This window comes from Dromaius novaehollandiae, chromosome 2, assembly GCF_036370855.1.
Source record: "Dromaius novaehollandiae isolate bDroNov1 chromosome 2, bDroNov1.hap1, whole genome shotgun sequence".
NCBI classification, from domain to species: domain Eukaryota; kingdom Metazoa; phylum Chordata; class Aves; order Casuariiformes; family Dromaiidae; genus Dromaius; species Dromaius novaehollandiae.
This window is the reverse complement of record NC_088099.1, coordinates 33,940,404-33,959,327: the sequence shown is the minus strand read 5'-3', so window position 1 is coordinate 33,959,327 and position 18,924 is coordinate 33,940,404. Positions and strand designations below refer to the sequence as shown.

At 36.0% G+C, this 18,924-nt stretch overlaps 1 protein-coding gene across 3 annotated transcripts in view; it reads right to left on the bottom strand.

Moving 5' to 3' along the window:
• Positions 1–18,924, bottom strand: part of ZNF385D (zinc finger protein 385D) — a 430,528-nt gene that overhangs the window by 61,671 nt on the left and 349,933 nt on the right. For all 3 annotated transcript variants that reach the window (XM_026103714.2, XM_026103716.2, XM_026103717.2), the window contains one exon: positions 3,029–3,191. In XM_026103714.2, coding sequence (XP_025959499.1) covers positions 3,029–3,191 — 163 coding nt within the window. The remainder of the gene's footprint in view (positions 1–3,028; positions 3,192–18,924) is intronic.

Below are 18,924 nucleotides of genomic sequence, written 5' to 3'. Positions count from 1 at the left end.
AATGAGCAAAATGACCCCATATTTCACATTTTCTCCTTAACACATACAGTTTAACCACCAGGAATCATTTATCCAAGGCTTTAAGGAGTCTGACTACATTGGGGGCTGCATAGTTCTCCATTATTTATTGCAATAACAAATGCAGGCACCACAATTAGCACAATACTTTCAGAATAAGCAACATAAGAAATTGATGCTAGAGCTAAAGCATCAAGTTGCGTATTGGGTGATTTTTTTCATAATCTTTATTGCATGGCACTGCAGATTTCCTGATGACATTTTGTTTGCTGGAGCTGCTAAGGGTACGCAGAACCAGCGAGCTGAAATCCTGCCCAATGTGCTGTGACTGACATGTAATCCAGCATTTAACCACTGTTGTACATGATGAATTGGAGGTGATAAGAACATGACCCTATTCTCAGCCTATTTGGGATCACATATTAATCTTCAGCCCACAGCCTAAAAATACTGTAGAAAAAGCTTCTTTCCAAATGATCACATGTTCAGGGAATTAGTAACAGAACTTATTTCTGAATAGTTAATTAATGAATCATATTCATTAGTACAGCTTTTCCCTCAGAACAATGTATTGCTACCAGAATATTTGACTTTTATGGCAATCATTTCCACAAAACCACACAGAGTGCAGTATATTCTGATGTTCTTCTGGTTTTCAGAAAACATTTTGCTTTTATAAGTTCTAGCAAGTATATGTAAGATAGAGAATAACTGAAAAGGAAAGGAAAACAATTTGATTTATGAGGATTTTAACTTGTCATCTTTGGCAGATAATTTCAGCCTTTGGCTATCCAGAATTTTTTTGCTTGTCTGGTTAGTTAGTTATTTTTTTGGTTATGCAAACATGCTCGCTTCTACAAAAGATATTTTATACCAAGGTTGCTATTTTAGAGCCAGTCACATCAATGCTGACCTACACTAACTGTGTTTGTGTTTGGATAGAACTAGCTGCTTCTCTTTGATTGCCACCAGTTGAACAGGGCTCTCAGCATTTTGGGAAACTGTTGCAGTTTTGGCTGTTTGTTAATTAAGCTTAATGTTTCCTGTAGCGCTCCCCCCCCCCCTTTTTTTTGAGAGTGAGGTAGGTATTGGGAACATAATAAAATCCCTGTGAAGAGAGTCTCTCTCAGCAGAGAAAAATTCAGAATGTCATTCAGGTCAGTATTTATAACATAGAATACATACATATATGCATATATGCACATTATATATATACATATATATATATATACACACACGCACGCACACATATGCACACACACATTTTCTAAAATTAAACCAGTAAACTGTAAACCATGTGTAAAGCTGAGGAAACTCCTGCAGAGGCCATGGCTTTTGTGGTCAACTAGTTTTCTGATTTTTTTTTTTTTTTTTTTTTACTTATGCTGATATAAATATTGATTTGTATTGCTGAGCTTAGATATATGACAGTTCATGTACCTTGATCCCTATCAGGGATCTAATTCAAAGCCTGATGGAAAGACTTAGCCTGGTTTTAAGGCATCATGGATCATCCTCTAAACTTATACAGCAAAAGAAAAAGGTTTTTAATAACACATTTTAAAGCTTAAAAATATCTCCCTCTTTCAAGTTATCTTCTCTAGCCAGTAGATCATAGTTTTACAAGCAATAACTCACTCTTCCATACAACATCCCTCCGACTGCTGTGAACATGTCAACAGGTAACAGCAGGAGAAACTTTTAAAAGTATTTACATGTTTATATACATACATATTTTTATAAATAACTTGACATTTCTCATCCATCTTCCCATTCTCCCATGCTTCATTTCTTTCATTATCAGAAAGCACTTGGAGTATTTTCAGGAGTATTTTTTGTAACAAATACAAAAATATCATAACAATTGATTGCTTTTTAAAGCAATCGTATTATTGTTAGGATCTAAATCTCCATGAAAATATATGTTGTCTATAATAAAGGGCTAAAATAGACTCTATAGAAAGAGACATATAGGTATCTGTCTATAAGAAAGATAGCAAAAATGTATCTTAAAAAAAGTACTACACATCTGCAAGGTACTTTTTTGTTATACTATAATTAGTAATTGCAATTCTATTTACAGTACTAAACTTACTGAATCAGAAGAATTGGTTCCAAATGAGCAGCTTTCAGGATCAGTAGAAAGGTCTCTGCTTTTTCACACCTTTAGCATTTTTGCCGTTGCTGGTTTTGGCTTATTTGGGGGAAGGTGGGGGTGATTATGACTAAATATGCAAGCTCTATATCTTCATACAGGAAAGCACAAGACAAATCATATCTTGTGACTCACTGCAACACCTTCCTATGAACTTACAATTTTCCTTTGAAATTTCCAGTACAATAGCCACACATTTTAAATGACAAGTTAATCAAATCCCGTTGACTTCACCAAATACTCACATAGATTTTATTTGCAAAGAAATACTCTTTACCCACACAATCATTTAAAGGATATGATTTCAGTCTGAAGACTCATTTAAGCAGAATAATTGGCATTGATAACACTTACCTGATTATGTGGAGTAGAGGTTATACAGCTATTTTCCAGCTCAAAACCATGCGATAGCCATTTTAAAAAAAAGAATGGAATGCTTGAAATTTATGAAAATTAGGTTTTTACTGACAAGGCTTTCGTAAGAGGCTTCTACAAATAATTAGTGCAATTTGCTGCATTGTTTGTGGTTAAAAGAAATGTGCCACGTGTAATTTTTTGTACAGAAATGCTGCATATAGACTACAAGGCTTAGATCAGTAGATATTTAATAGTTCAGCTGCTATAAAAATTAATCAAGTCACAAGTATTGCATTCTATCCTAAAAGAATGACAAGCCTCTTTTCACAAAGAGAAATCGGTTACATGACTCTCTTACTCTCACCAGCATACTGAAAGGAATAAAAAAAACAATATTGCACAGAAAGATGGATCAAGCATGAATCAATGTGGCAAGCACATAACCAAACAGACATGGAGTCAAACAAGAAAAAAAAACAACAAAGTTTATCGCTTAACCTGTTTTGTCAGAGCTGGTATTGATGGTATTGGTAGTGATGGAAGTGAAGGTAGTCTTTGCGCTGTCCTTGGTAGTAACAGATTTCTGCTTATTTTTCATGGCTTCCAGTGCTTTGAGCTTCTTGGCATGTTTAGTGCCTTTGTAGTGGGCCGCAGCCTGGCTCTACAAAGGAGAACAAAATGAACCATGCAATCAGGCTCATTTCTAAACTGGCATTCTCTGTATTAGTACAAATACAGACTACCTTTCAATAATGGGTACCATTCACATTATCCAAGTAGTCACCAAACTGAAAATTATATTTAGAATGATGCTTAGAAAACAATCAAAAAAAAATCAAGCAACCCCAATTTGAGAGATACAGTATATCACTGTATAACAGTATATTGCTCTCAGACCAAAATAATGTTGCTTTATTCTACCATGCTTAAGATATATTTCTTTATTAGTTCTTCTATTAAGAACTTTTTCACTTTTGCATTAAAAAAAAAAAAAAAATCTCAGGCAACAGGGAGGAAAGCACTCTCCTCCCAGTAGTTTTGCAGTTATCCAGTTTCTATTACTAATTACAGATTTTGCCAAAGTTTCCTTCAAAGAACAGTTTGCCTTCAGCAATGGTATCAAGAACTTACCAGATGGAAAGCAAAGACTGACAGTAAAAACAAAACAAAACAAAACAAAACCCAAAGTCAACTAAACCCAAACAAAAAAGCAACATATAAAACAAGCCTCTAAAAGCCCATCACCAAAGATATAGCTGAACTGTGAGGCAGACATGCCACCATCTGGCTTTCAGAAAAACAATTGCTGTAGTCCACCTCCTACAAAAGATGGTGTTTGAAATTCAAAGCAAGGAGCATGCTTCCAAAGCAGGAACCTCAAACAAATCCTGTCATAGTGCCGAATGTATTTTGGCTACTTGACACAGTTAAGCTAAAATAGATGTGTGTGTTGCTACTGAGATTTATGTGCTACAGTGAAAGTATCTTTATTATTCTAAGAGTTAATAGCAACATTTCTTCATTTAATTTATGTTGCAAGTAATTTTAAGAATGATATCTGAAGTATAAGATTACACTTTATACAAAAAAATCTAGAATTAATATGGATATTCAGAGGTTAGTTTCTCCAATTATTTAAGCTTTTATGTGGAAGACAGTCTTCCTTTTAATAAATTAATAACCTGATACATTCCTTATATTTCTATTGCTGAACTTGAAACTATATTGAAATCAACTCTTTTCTTACTTAGGAAAGATGTCTCTAAGAAAATAATCAGAATTTAACTATTAGAGAATTGAACAAATAAAGAGCAACTATGTTGGGTCAGCCTCAAAACCCACGAAGGTCAGTATTTTATTTCTGGCATGAAACAATAGTAGACTGTTACAGAGAACGTATAAGGGAAGTACTTTCTATTGCGGAATCAGAAGAAGACACAAACACATAAGGCATTTAGTGGCTACTGACTCAAAGGATGGAAAAAGGGAAAAATGACACAGTCACTCGATTCATTAAGCCACTTGTGCAGGTAGAAGACTCCTGCATATTCTGGCATCTCTTAGTCATTAGACTTGTATTTAATGTTGCCCTCTCTGGGATACTGGGGAGAGGAAATTCTAGGAAATACCACAGTAAGAGTGTGTATGAATTAATCTCGAGATTCATGGCTTTCAGCATTCATGAAAAGTCATGACTCCTTCCAAATGCCTGAGATTTGAGAAGCTCAAGGTGAGGAGAAGTGAGAGAGTTTATCAGAATAAATAAATATATATAGGTATATGTGTATACATGGATAGATATACACACACAGTCTTGTTATATATGCATCATTCAGTTTGGTTGAAAAGCCAGTTTCTGTGTCTGTAAAATAAAGTAAATGCTGCAGCTGGTACCCTTATTGAAAGAACACTGGACAGTGAAGATTTTAATCAGAAACAACTTGAACAGAAACAGCACAATCATGCACCTTTTACAATTCCCAACACATAACATCAAGAGACATACTGTAAGCCAAATACAAACAGTCAAGAGATGTTAATTACTGTTAAACTGAGAGACCAGTGTGAAGTTACGATGATGCATTAAAAATGACATTATACAGTACATTCTCATGTCACAGTCATGTCAAAGCTATTTTTACATTTTATAGTCAAATTTAATGATCAGTCAGCTCCAGATTCTGACTGACTTGTTTTCCCTAATAGTGTCATTCCTCAGATATAAGAAAGGTAGCCAGAATATGATCCTTAACACTGGATTATTAATGTTGGTATTAGTTTGATACACAATAAACTTTCTTCAAAGATTTCCTGGCAGAGCACCCTGGATTTATATCTCTAGCATCCACAGTTCTCTTGCCTCCAAATTCACATGGTTACAGCTCCACAAACCTCAGTTCAAGCAGTGCTGGATGCACAAGGAATACACAATGAGGCCCTACGTAGAAATGTGTGACCTTTTCAGTGTGCTGAAATATATAAATGAAAATGCTCGAAAGTAGAAATACATTGCTTAAATTTACAACAGCTGCTATGTAGAGTTGTCCATTACTCACTTCCCACAGAGAGCTGCCAGTTTACCCAGTCTCTACTTAGAGAAATTCTTTATGCCTTTGTTATTTCAGAATTTAAATCTCCATTCTCTGTGGGAATATGAAGCCATCCGAGCTTGTTTCAAGATAACTGTAGCTGGCAGGTTAATGGTAGTTCTATGCGGGAGCACAGATTGCTCCTAAGCATTTAACCAGCTCTAAATTAGCTTACGCTGAACTTTTACAATCAAACTGGAACTCTAAAAGAAAAAGAAATTGTCATCATCTTTCCTTGCAAAAATAGGATGGAGGAAACGGAAAAATATTTATAAATATCTTTTCAGCATGGCAACATAAAGCATGATACTATCACCTCACTGAATCATTTCTTACAGCCCTAAGAGAACCAAAATAAAACTTACTACTTAAATGGCATTTACTTGCAGCTTAAATACAAACTAAGATCATAAAATGCAATTATTCCTGATTTTCACGCAGAATTGCAAGAAACAGAGAGAGAGGAAGGGCAAAAGAGAAGTTAGTCCTAGCTTTTGGTGGAAACCATGATGCAGACCTGTGTGAAGAGACTGAACCCTTTCACAGAGGTAGGAAAGGGTCTCCTTCTGGAACAGTTGCAAAAAACAAAGGCACATATATATATATTTATATTTATATATTTATATATATGAATATATCTTATCAAGCTATGCTACAAATGTCCAAGCTATGAGCTACTGTATCTACTGAAGCCAATGGGAATCCAGACAAGATTTTCCTTTCCATGTGAAGGAATATAGACTTTTATAACGGAAGCCAGGCTCCTTTGAGAAACAATCATTCAACCTAAAATCAGATGTTCTATCAAATGGCAGAGATTCAGGACAATCCTACAGGAAAACACTCCCTATTACTAGAGAATACTTTGTAATCATGGTCAATCAGCTATCCTAAAAGCCCTATAATATTAAATCCTGTTTCTTTTTATTATAAAGAACACCCTAAAAGAATACCATGAGAAAGAGAATACTTTCTTCTTTCATCATAGTTTCCAGGTTTTCTTGTCACATCCACAGTTTCCGGCATTACCTAGTGCTATGAAGCTGAGCCACTGTCATTTAACATGTGTGACCCAGTCAGTGACGAAGCATGAGACAGATGTCAAATATTGCTAGTGCAACATTACAGTGAACTTTAAGAAATTACATCCATTCTTGAAGAACACGTCTAACAAGAAAAAAGAAAAAAAGTGATACCTTGTGTCCAAAGCTGAAAACCCATGGATTCTTAATTGAACTTTGGGGGCTCTGATTCTGCCAATTACATATAGACAAACCGATTGTCTATGAGATTTACTTCAAAACCAAGGAAATTGCAAGATGTCTAAATGGAAAATTGTTTTTCACTGTTATTTGTAAAGATGTCCTGCCTATTTCAGCAGTACAGGTCAGTTTAAGCATCTCCTTTGCAAAACAAATGATTTCTCCTGCTTCTATGTATTTGTCTTGATTAATTAGGGACTTTCCTATTCACTCTATTTTCTAAACTTGCCCAAATTGACACTATATATGTTTATATATTAAAAATGTTTATATAGGCAAAGACATACATGTACGTTTAAGAGGGAAAAAACAATCTATATGCAGTTTCTATAGTTACTCCAGAGAGCAGTAAGAAATAACATCCATAGTGTCAAAACTCACCTGTATTTTGTTTGCTTAAGTGCAATATTGTACCACAATTACCATAACGACATCACATTACCAGGCAAACTGCAATGTGTAAAATATGATAGGAGAGCTATGAAATATTTTAAACAATCCAGACACAGTATTCAGCTTAGTAAATATAAAATGCATGCTTCCAGTTTTGAATCTGGAATTGACATGCTTGGAACTGAGAACTTAAGCAAAGCATATATGCCATTATATTTTTGTAGAAGCATACCCCAGATTCTCGCCTCTAGCAGTAAAGACACCCAAACATCTTTTATTCATTGTGTTAATAAACACCTTTTGATTGTTGTGTCAGTAATGGAAAAACCTAAAAGGGGAAGCTGATGTACAATCTGTCTACGAAACAGAGAAAACCTCACCATGACACAATATAGTTGCGATTTACTTAATAATGTAAAAGTAACTTTAATAACATAAAAATAATTCAGCATCCAGGGTTATATAAAAATAGTGTTTACTTAAAAACAAAGAACACTTACTGTTCAATTTAAAATAACTGCTTTAAAGACAGTAACTTTTTGAACAGTATTGAAGAAGGTCATTGAGTCTTTTTTGATGTCAGCTAAGAAGGAATAACAGCAACGGATATATAGGCAAGGCCTTTTTGAATCTCTGTCACAGCTCACATCGGAAAATGGGAGTTGAGACTGTATATATACACCTGCCTGCCTAGAGCCTCAGTTCATTGGGAAACTTCACACTGACTGGGCATAGCACACTTGAATCTCTGTGTATTTATCTGGTGAACTGATAACTAAAGAAACCTGAGTGGGTGGGTTTATTGTAGCTCATTTGAGTGTTTTCACCTGGTTTCTGTTGCTAAGGAAACCACATCTTTTGTCTGTATACATTCACAATAGCAATCTCATTGAATTCTGGGTTTCAGATTTTTTTGACTGAATCAAAGCATCAGAGAAGAATAGTGATGAGACACAAAAATGCTACAAAAAATTTTACATATAGACTGGAGAAGCTCAAAAAGTGCATATTTAAATTCCTATTAATTCAATAATATTTGAAGTTTATATTTGAAATTCCATACAATACAACTTGCATGTACAAAAAGACAAAACAGTGTACATGGAAATATTTTCACTGTGCTATTATGCATAGTCTTCATACTTTTATTGGAATTATGCTTTTAATGCTGCAGTTCATTGAAATTTTCTAAATTTCATCTTTGACTATCTTCAGAAAAACATTCAATTTTCTGAATTTTTTTACTTCGATATAGTGAAATGAACTTTGTATTTTGCACTTTCAATTTCTATAATTATTTTAATATCAATTTTCCCTGTGTTCTTTAGATCAGCTCCTCCTCATAAGTAGAAATTCACAACTCACAAATAGGAACCATAAATGATCATGTTTCCTGATTCCAGCACCATTTTATGTGGATCTGGCTGTAATGGGGTGCTTCTCAGGTTAAAGCTACAGCCTTCTTGTACAAGGCAATAAGTATATGTAAAATATTTTATGAACTTTTCCACTGTGAAAACTTTACACAGCTTTGCAAAGATTGATAATTTAAGGCTAGAACTAAGACTGAAGAGTTTAGAGAGTTTACGGACTCTTTCGTTCTACTGATATTCTAAGCTTTCCAGCTGCAGAAACCAGCATTTTCTTAGAATAAAAGAACTATCATTCCACCAGTCTCTGGCCCAATATTAGACCAACATTGTATCTCCATAAAAGACCTATACCAGTGGTTTCCTGAAAAAATCCTATTGTACGTTTATCCAAAGGACCTCTCTTTGGACAGAAATCACACGAAAATATGGTACATAAAAAAGAGAGAGCAAAAAACAAAGTTAAATGAATTAATGTTATTTCTTATTTAAAAAGTGAAAATAGTAAGTTATAGTTTATATAATAAATTAATATTAACAAAAAATGAGTTTGTATAACAAGCTACTCTTAGCTAAACAATTAACAAAGATGAAAATACTTCTGGAAAAAACATCAGAATATTCAGAAATAACAAAGACTTGTGAGGTATAGGAAAACTTGAAGATCAGTCAGTCTACAACACAGTTCTGTTTATTCCTGTACGTAATTCTGTTATTTCTGCTTTGTTTTTAATCATTGTTGGGTGAACCTGTGAAAACATTCAGAACCTCAGTGAAGTCAACAAGATGTTGTGTATGCATACCAGGTTTGCCAGCACACAAGGTCTACTGACTACTGCAGGATCAGAGCCTTAGTACTTTGGATAACCTCCTTTAGATATAGACAGTGCACATAGACCTACCTATTATCTGCCATACAAATTATTTATAAAATCAATTATTTCTTCTTAAAGTAATATATGAGTGTGGACAGATTAAATTCTTGCAAAAGGTTGCTTTTCAAAAAGATTTGAGATACCCCAATAAAAAGTTGCATAGACTGAAAAACGAGGTGTATTTACTAACACAAATAGGCTGGTATACTAATATCACTACAGAGTAGACAAAAATGTCTTCCAGTACAGACAACGCCAACAGTTCAGCATGTTTTTATCCTTTAAGCTATCTGTAAAGCTCTCCATAGGAAGCCATGGTTGGGGATTCAAAACAGTATGCAAAACACAGTGACAATATTCTGGCATTACTTACTGTTTACACTACGGTTATATTTTACCTCCTTCCTACACACCTTTGTTCCATCTACCTTGTCTTACGTTGAAATCTGAAAATCTATTTTTTCCATTGACCAAAAAATAAAAGCCTAATGTAGCTACAAGAAAATGGCTGCAGTTCTCCAAACAGTTACCTTACTGAATAAGAGTAACACATCTGAAATTAATAAGGCATTTTACATGCTGAAGTGTTTTAGGATCAGTGCATCAGAAATGCTCTGTATTTCAGGTACAATCACGTTGGCTTTGATGTTTCTTGTCTCATTTAGTCAAACACAGGCTCAAAACTGGAATAACTATATGAAATTATATGGCCTGTCATATAAAAAAGGTCAAACTAGATGGATATAAGAGCCCTTTCTGATTTTAAAGCCTAAGACATATCATTTCATGTTTTATATATGTTGTTAGGGCAGAGATTATCAAAGAAGTGAAATTTCTAAACAGTGCTAAAATTTAATGCTGAGACTCCAAACTCTTTGGAGCATGAAACTTCCCATTATAGCTATTCACAATATTTACTAACATAATGGTACTTATTTATTGCTTATTATTGTTCTTTCACTGTTCTTCCTTTGGTTATCTCTCAGTATTGATTCCCATCAATCCACGTTAAGTGTAACTCAGATGAAAATGGAAAAAGACTTCTTGCTTCTCAGAATGGAAGCATTACAGAGATCTGATATACGTAAATTAATACAATGAAGTCAGTAACATTAAACAGTTTTTCATCCACATCCACCAAACGATAGTAACAGAATGCTCCTGAAGTGATAAAGAAGAACTGCAGCTTGATAAGAGAAGGTTAATTTAACTTTGCAGGCATGATCTCGCCACCTGAAGAAATGCTGACTTAATTCATACAACACTTGTGTGGAATAAAAGACTTTTTCTTTTTGTTTCCTTTTTATGAAATTTTAGCAATGGACACTTGATGACATGACTAATCAAGAAGAGATCATACTATCAGAATTAATGAGGTATTAAAACACATCACTGCACAATGGAGGATTTTTAAATCTCCTCCTTCTATCATTTAAAAAAAGAATTAATTTTACAATTGCTATTTCCACAAATAGGTGTACAAAAACATGTTCTTAAAGCACAGAGTGAAATCCTTTTCAATGGGTAAATGAGTTTTGAATTGAGACATGGGCCTAGAACAAAGGACTGCTCTCTGGACTTTTCTTCTGAAGAAAAGAAAAATTTTAGGGGAGAAACACTGCAAGTTTTACACATAGTATTTGTGGACCTAGTAAAAAGTCTGCACATAGGACAGACAAATCTGGCACAAAGAGACCAAGCAGTGCTAAAGAAAAGCTAACATGTCTGCCTTACTTCCTACACAATTCTGGAAGAAATGGTTTCTGCAAAAAGTTGCAGAGATTCCCAAATCCTCTTTTTACTTTGAATAGAGGGAAAATAGGAATCTTAAGTTTCATCTCAAAAGATGAACTGAATTTTGTGAAAGTCTTTCAGTTTCCCTTTACAGCCTGTCATTGCTCTGACAATTTTGAGTACGCCTCACAGCTACAACTCATAACTAACCAATGAAGCAGGTTCTGCTGAAAGCTTCTAGCCAAATGGAGACAGAGTTCTCGCTAAAGAAACTTCCTGGTAGGTTTCTAAGCTGGTTTTGCACATTCAGGGTATATTGATGTTTAGCCCATGCTTTGGGTAAACAGAACTTCAGTATGCCTTCTAAAATTCAGTCATTGCTAAGCACAGGTGAAGCAAAAGTATGGGACAGCTATGCTTTTGTTTAAAAGTCCCTTACCACTTTTAAAACTGAATCCTAAACAATTTTTGTTTAATATATTATGCTTAATGCTACTACTAAATTGCATAAACCAGCAAGTGCTTTTTCCCTTGGGTATGTATTAACAATTTACTTTTTGCAGACAAGTGCACAAATATGATTAGCTTTTGCAAATTGCTCCTTATTCTGTTACTGGTAAGTAATTTTTATATTATTACAGTGTAAACAGATGCTATTTTCCACTACATATTCAGCAGTAATGAGCTAATTCAATGTGTTAAAAACAACAAAGATCTTCAAGAATGAGCCATTTGCTTCAATAGTCCAAGTTCCATTGAAATCTATGTTGAAAACAACCATGATAGGAAGTTAGCAAATTACTCTAGAAGCCCTGTTGCAAAATAAGAACTTTCTTTAGTCCATTTGTTAAAATGCAGAATGTGTTATATTACCCTCTTCACATGCATATTATTGACCAATTTCTTGCATATTGATTTAGAAGAGGGGGTTTTGAGCATAACTAATATACTTTTTCTCTAATTCCTTTTTCTCATAAAGAAATGACATTTTGACAAACCTTTACAGGAGCTTTACAACTGCTTCAAAGTTCACGCCTATGAATTCATTACACACCAAAATCTACAAACAATGAACCATGCTGTTTTCATTGCCCTTTGGAAATTGCAAGGATCAGCTTGTTGAGGGAAAAACAAAAAACAGCAAGCATGTTAATTTTAGAATGTGTGGGTGAAATTCTGGCTCTACTGAAGTCAACAGGTATTTTTGACACTTATTTCACCCTACCCCGACTACTGAAAGCAATATTGTGATCGCCACCCGGATCATTTTATCCTAACAAAAAGAATTTAAAGAAGGATGGACAATCTTAGACTGGTCCGACAAAACAAAATTTACAGCAACACAGAAACACATCAATTGAGCAAAAAGCCCTGTTTTCACCACAAAAACTTGTTATATGTTAACTTAGATTATGCTACTTGGCTTCCCTTACTACAGCATTTGTCTGGGTAGCTCTACATCTTATTGATTGGTGCTTCATACTCATACCCAGCTGTGACTAGTATGTTATACATACACGCAGTCTACAAAATAGAGACCAAATGAAACTTGAGAACATCCACAGCAATTTCACTCAGATGGAGTGGCTTGGTTTTATTTCTTTGCTCTTCATCTGCCAGTTCCTATTTACACAGCTGGAGACAACCACACCATTTGAATAATCTGCAGGAGAATGTTCTTTTATATTACAGCAAATCTGTTTACAAAAGGCATGTGCATATATATATGTATATAAGGATATAAACACAACATAAGCAAGCTGCTGTTTCATCAGAAATATCTTAATAGGTTGGACAGGTTTCCAGTGTTGGGTATGTTTAATACATCCAGCTATAAAGCTAACAAAGACTCTTCACAGTTTTGTCAGAGAGAGAATCTGTTGTCTTGTTCTCCTGGGTAACAAATAACCTGTGTAGCAGTTTATAAACAGATATAAAGCCACATACGAAACACTACATAACGATATCAAGGGAACAAAATATCGGAAGACAGCAGATCACCCTTAGAACTCTCAGTCTTGATTGGATCTTTGCAACTATCATTCTGTTTTAGAGTATAATTCCTACTTTTCATCCTGGAGCCAAATTAAATCTGAGTCCTTTCCACAATCAAAATATAAACAAAATGTAATAAAAATAAATAGAATATCTCAATTTATCTCCAAAATAGAGTGCTTTACACCACACATCATTTTAAGAATGACAATTATTCCAACACGAATGACCCTTAGACAGACCAAAAAACCAAAAGACCCTACCTTAAAAGAACATTAAGGTTGCAAATTCAAACAATGGATATGGAATAGTCATAGCAAACAATAAGTATTAGCAGGAGCAGGTTGCTATGATCTATGGGACCATGACACATATTGCCAATGGGTACATAACTCTGTATGAGACAACAGAAGAACAGTAACATTTCCAGGGTCTTTCCCTGGCTTTCAAATTTCAGGGTGGCCTACTGGCTGGTCTGGCGCTTCCAAACCATATCGTGTCCCTGCACGTACGTGACATTCTCATCAGAACCCATGAGCCCCCCCTGAAATGCCCCTGGGTGCTACCTATTCTGCCAGCCAAATCATAAAATCACCAGAGAAATCATTATCACTTAATGATACGAGGATTTACCAAATAATAAAAAACCTGAACTGTACAGCACTGTGACTGTAGCCCAAAGAAGGGGTGAGAACAGGATGTCAGGTACTAGGCAGGGCACTGCTCTATTGCTGATAGTGAACTTCCAGAGGTCACACTCTCTAAACAAGATCCCAAAGGCAGACAGGACAGATGCATGAATGCCATGTTAAGTACACAGCATTTGACAGCTTGCAGGATTATTTCAAAGCCATTTACAGAGGAGCAGGACAAATAGGCCAAGCTCAGGACACCCAAAGTCCTGCCAAGCCCAGACAAGAGTTAACTTCTCCTATTTTTTTCCAACACTTTCTGTTCATAGAGGATTGAGGTTTTAATCTTTAATTCAGTGCTTCTCCAGTTCCACCTTACAGATACAATTTCAGCCTCAGTGTTTTTGCTCTTCAGTCTCCTAAAAAATAAACTGCATTGCATGCCAAACACAAACCAAATATTTACTTCCAGCTCAGAGTTTTAAGATGTATTAGCACCTTCAGGCTTATACACGATAAATCTGATAGGTTTTTTCAGGCAGACAATTGGCCAGGAGTACAACTGAGGACTTTCAGGCTAAACCAAAGGGCTTATTGCTCTGAATATGGTAGGAGGACAAGCAGTTGTCTGCTAAGGACACATTAAATCTACAGCCAAACAGTTGATTCAGTTGAATGCCCTTTCAGTCAGTTGGAATGTGAGTCTAAACCCCTCGATGTTTTTTAGGACAGAAATCTTACCTTCTTTACCTTATTAAACAGACCACAGCGTAGGCTCCAGTAGTCTTTTGATTTCACAGCTTATTATTGCAGGAACCAGCAACAGAATTTATTGTCTATGGGAATCTGTTCCAGCTGTGAACATACTCTTAATAAAGTCTTAAGTCCTACAGCCCACAGGCTAAACTAGGTGGGAATTTGGACACTAGAGTAATTATCTGGGCATCCTCCACCGGGCATCTGCTTCTTTGACCTCCCACCCCGAAGCACTGCTCAGCATGGGACGCTTCCAGTGTTGTACAACGTAGTCACATGGTTGTACCATCCTTGCTCCTTCTTCCCAATTTAAACTAGCCACATCTCTAAAAAGGGGCGGACTCCACTACTATTCATTAAACAAACAGAAAGTAAGGATGGCCTTTTTGCACAACTAGCCTAACAGACTCCAAAGTGCCTGCTTTAACTGAGCAAGTAGGCCCGAAAATGTGTATACATAGTGCAAGAATCTGAGAAAAATGACTCAAGATTTGGTGTTAATGATGGAATCACCATGCTGTAGATTTATCTTGTGTGGTGCTGATAAAAGAGAATTATGAATAGATACTCTGTTCTCCCCAGCCAAAGGGCATCAAGAGCCAACCCATTACTCATCAGTTTAAAAATGCTCCTTTGCACACACTAGAACAGCTTGCGGTGAAACACTAAAGGCCCTCTTTCTCCTACAGGCAGTTCATGCTTCTATACACAGCATGCTGGAATGCAGTGAGCCTCTGTTAGCCCCCCAGCTCCACAAAATCCTGGCGTGTTAGCTACAATCCAAACCCATCAGCTTGTCTGGAATAAAAGTGTTCAGTTTATAGTACATAACGCCTACCCATTTAGGGGGGACCTTTTTCTTTTTGCAAGAAAAAGGAATCATACCTGCAAAATACACTGATTATTGTGACTGTAACAACAAATGATTTCAAGATTTGAATTAGAACTAATAGCCCAACTACTGTAAGTGGCTATACCATCTCCCTGTAAATTAGTCTTTTATTACTCTGTTACCTGTTCCATGTCAGATGAACATTTTCTGACTTTATTTTCCCATTCAGGGAATACTGAAATCAGTATCTTTTTGATATAAGTAGACTTTTGGAAGAGAATGAAAACATTATCTGTGTTAATTTTAAAATCCAAATTTAAAGCAGCCACCCATTGTGCTTCTGCCATTATCGCTTATCACAAATACTAGCAAATAGCTGACTGCAGCCATCTTTACTTTCATATAGGCTTAAGTAGGGTAGGACAAAACAAATATTCATAAGGGTAACTTCAGGGAAGATTCTGAATCCTAAGTAACCCCAGAGAGGAAATCTAGATGACAAAGCTCCTCACAGTTGCAAAACAAGCCTTGCGCTGGCCAGGCTAATGTATTAGCCTTGCGCTGACCAGGCTAATGTATTTCAGGATTTTAGCTTCAAGCCTTTCCATTCCTCTGTACCTGGACACACTCTCTTTGGGACTTCAGCTTCTCCTTCGCTTTTAACAAATATCTTTATGATCATTCAGCATGAATAGCTCCTGGATGGCTCTAACCTTCCTCCTTCTGTTGACTCTGCCACCTGAAATTCACCATTTCTCAAACTAACTCTTTTCTGTCTGTATTGACAATCCCTACTATAGCCCGAATTTTAATAATAAACTATGACAGTTCTTTCCACATATTGATCTCCTACTCTGCATCATCACACCTGTTATTCAATATTGCTTATTTGTCTCTTCTCTTAAATAGCCTCTTTTCCCTCTCTTATGCCTTAGAACAACCCACCTACTCCAACCATCTATTGCCTAGACTACAAACCCTGACAATGCACTTACTCTCATGTACCCCTAGACATCTTTCCATTTGACTTCAAATGTCTTAGCATGTAGCCTGATAACTTGAACCATTTTGCTACTGGTTGTCAAACCCTCTCTCTTTCAAGAAACCTCCTCAAAATGGGTTTCAGAAAGTATTCCTCAGTCCATTCATTTGCTGATCCCCCACTGCTCTCCCTACCTTACATTCTTGTTTCATTTCTGATTTATTAGAATACAAGTTCTCTGGGGAAAAGATCTCATCTTACACATCTGTAAACCAGTGTATGCTGCACGGATATTCAGCTCTAGGCTCCTTGCATAAATAAGCCATAGTATTTTGCAGGTTCTAAGTAAATTACCAATTAAAACAGTAAGAATTATTGTAGAAAAATTCAGAACATATGACTAATGTTTCCTGGGCAATGATTTCCACTGTATCTTGTGACTAATGGTTGTTTATCTATATCAATGAATATTCAGCAAGAACTAAGACAAAAATGCTGAGCTCATTTTCTCTTGGGACCTTGCCCTTGGTTCTGTCTGAAGTATTGTGGAACTAAACAGTCATCACAGTCACAGCTGAATATTCATCCTCAGAATGGTCAAGAGTGACGGAAAAATCACTTAGTAAGAGTCACTGGAGAAAGTACCTACTTTTTCTTAGTGCTAACTCTCTGAAAAAATCCATTTACCCTTGATTAACTTCACTCATTTGCTATGGGATTGTGAGATATAATAAGCCAATTCAGGATTTGCTATAGTTTAGGCAAGATCCTCCTCATCAGAGAATTTTGCTTTTCACAATTAGGTTGCCAGCCGTGGCAATTCAAAAGCTGTGCAGCACAGCTTCCCATCACCAGAAACTATACCTCTTCTCCACCTCTAAAAATATACACTTTCACACACAGCAGTGAAAAACCTGCCTTGTCTTTCTCATATCATGCAAGTCTGAAAAGTCACCTTTCTTATCTTCTTAGCTTGGACTTAGTAACATACTTCTCTCATGTGTGAAATGCACATCTTCCACTCCACATTAATTCCTCCTCCTTTATAATTACTTATATTAGGGCAGAGCTTGCATAAGGAAAATTTAGATCCTTCTTGGAAGGATGACAAAGTTCATGGCTTGTGTTGCAAGGTATGTCTGAACTACTGAATCCCTGCTTGTGCAAATGCAGTCACACCTACAAGAGAGATGAATAGGTGGCGACAATTACTATAACCCAAAATATTTTAGCTAAGGCTCAGTACCAGTACCTTGTCTTTTGCAATACAGTTCCCACTCCTTGTGATTCCTGCTGCTTAATTGTCACTTATTACTGCTTCTCAGAATGTTTACTACTAGAATTGACTTTATATTAACTGTTCATCACTACACAAGATTCTGATACAAAAATCATGTTAGAGAATAAATCGACCAGTAATGACAAGTACCTTGTGGTTGGCTATATGACTGGAATTGTATTAGTGAAGAAGCATGAAATACCTCTATTCAATAACAAAAGAAAATTTTCTCTTCCGTTATTGTAATAATAAGTGGTGCGACTTTGAAAAGGTAATGCAGATTTAGATACTCTGTAAAATAAAAATGCTGCAGTATACTCCTATTAATTATTAAACCACAAAAATAAACAGGATGTCACTTTGGAAGAAGAAATTCCATACAAGTGATGAAATTCTGTATTTGGCAAACAAGATATTCAGGTAGACAGAGCATAAAAAGTGAGCCTGTTTGAGTGATTATTTGATATGCAATTTAGTGCTTTTATCATCAATTTAAGAAGAAAGAAAACAAAGCATTTGAGTGAACATCTCATAGCTTTTAAATTACTGTGTATATCATTGGCCTATTAAATTATGACATTTGGACATGTTTTGTATCACTGTGTAGACTGAGGTGAGAGATGATAACACTGAAGTATCTGGATCTAATGAAAACATAACACCTTCTATTTGTTGGCATGGCTCAGTGCAAAAAAGCAATATATCACTGTCCTGAAAATGGCCAGCAAGAATAGGAAAATGAGCTACCGCTAATTGAACCTTTTATGTAAAAAATGATTGATAACCAAATCTTTATTATCCCAAACTCTCATGTTTTACTTTCTTTTTCATTTACACTTTGTCCTGTAGCCCTTGAAGTATCGAGTTTACAGGCTGTGGCGGACAGATGAGTGAACTTTTGCCTTAGACATTTCTTGGTACATAAGGTGCAAGCAAACCATAACCCCGATCAAGCCATCTGTTCCCAGCGGGAACAGGACTGAGCTGCTGCGACCCCCGAAATGGTCTCCCTGCAACCATTCAGGACACACCGAGCCTGCGCTGAACAGACCACGATCGGGCAGAGACTTTGGGACCTGGACTGTAAATTACTGCTGCTTAGCACAACTTCTATAAAACTTGCTTAGCATGAGTAGCTAAATTTGCTGAAGCCTTAGGCCGCGCTCCCTAGTTCAGTGAGAAAGGGCCCCAGAGC